The 628-nt window shown below is 47.9% G+C and overlaps 1 protein-coding gene across 1 annotated transcript; it reads right to left on the reverse strand.

Moving 5' to 3' along the window:
• Positions 1–206: 206 nt before the first annotated feature.
• PICMEDRAFT_72122 (hypothetical protein) lies at positions 207–533 on the reverse strand (the record flags this gene model as incomplete). The annotated part of the gene is made up of 1 exon (XM_019164107.1): positions 207–533. A coding segment is annotated over one exon (327 nt), but the record flags the coding sequence as incomplete, so codon positions are not given.
• Positions 534–628: the final 95 nt, after the last annotated feature.

Below are 628 nucleotides of genomic sequence, written 5' to 3' on the forward strand. Positions count from 1 at the left end.
CAGAAATAGTACGGACTAAGGCTGGGCCGGAAGTAAGATCAAGAGCAAGCGAAAAATCTGTAATCGCTTGATTGGCCGAAGCATCAGGAGGAGAATCATCTTGAAGAAGGCCTAAAAGCTCGGTATCACTTGCAACAGATGATAGTGATAGTTGGGAAGAAACGCGTGGGAGGGGATTAAGCACTGGAACCACGGAAGGTACCGCATCAGGAACACAATCCGGAAGAGAGGGACGGAAAATAAGGTTCAGAGGAAGCATCGATATGGTCCTCGTCAGAAGGAACACTTGCGGGATTCTCAGAAGGAGGATCAGCAAGAGCAATTGCACGATCAGATTCCTGGTAATCAAAAGTGTTGGTGGAAATGTCTGGGAGCTTCTGAGCTTCATTTGCAGCAAGATTCATATTGTCAGTCAGGTGAGCAAGAGACTCCTTATACGATAATACTTGAGGTTCAGACGGGGGAGCACATCCAGCGAAGGAATCTTCCAGTTCAGTAGAGGCGACGGAATCAGCAGAAGAAGATTCAAGATCGCTAGGAGATACCGATGGGTCAATAACAGAGGAGACACGACGAGGGATCACTTCTCTCAGTGTGCCACCATGTGGTGCAGCAGATGACAAACCAA

This window comes from Pichia membranifaciens (assembly GCF_001661235.1).
Source record: "Pichia membranifaciens NRRL Y-2026 unplaced genomic scaffold PICMEscaffold_2, whole genome shotgun sequence".
Classification (NCBI taxonomy): Eukaryota; Fungi; Ascomycota; class Pichiomycetes; order Pichiales; family Pichiaceae; genus Pichia; species Pichia membranifaciens.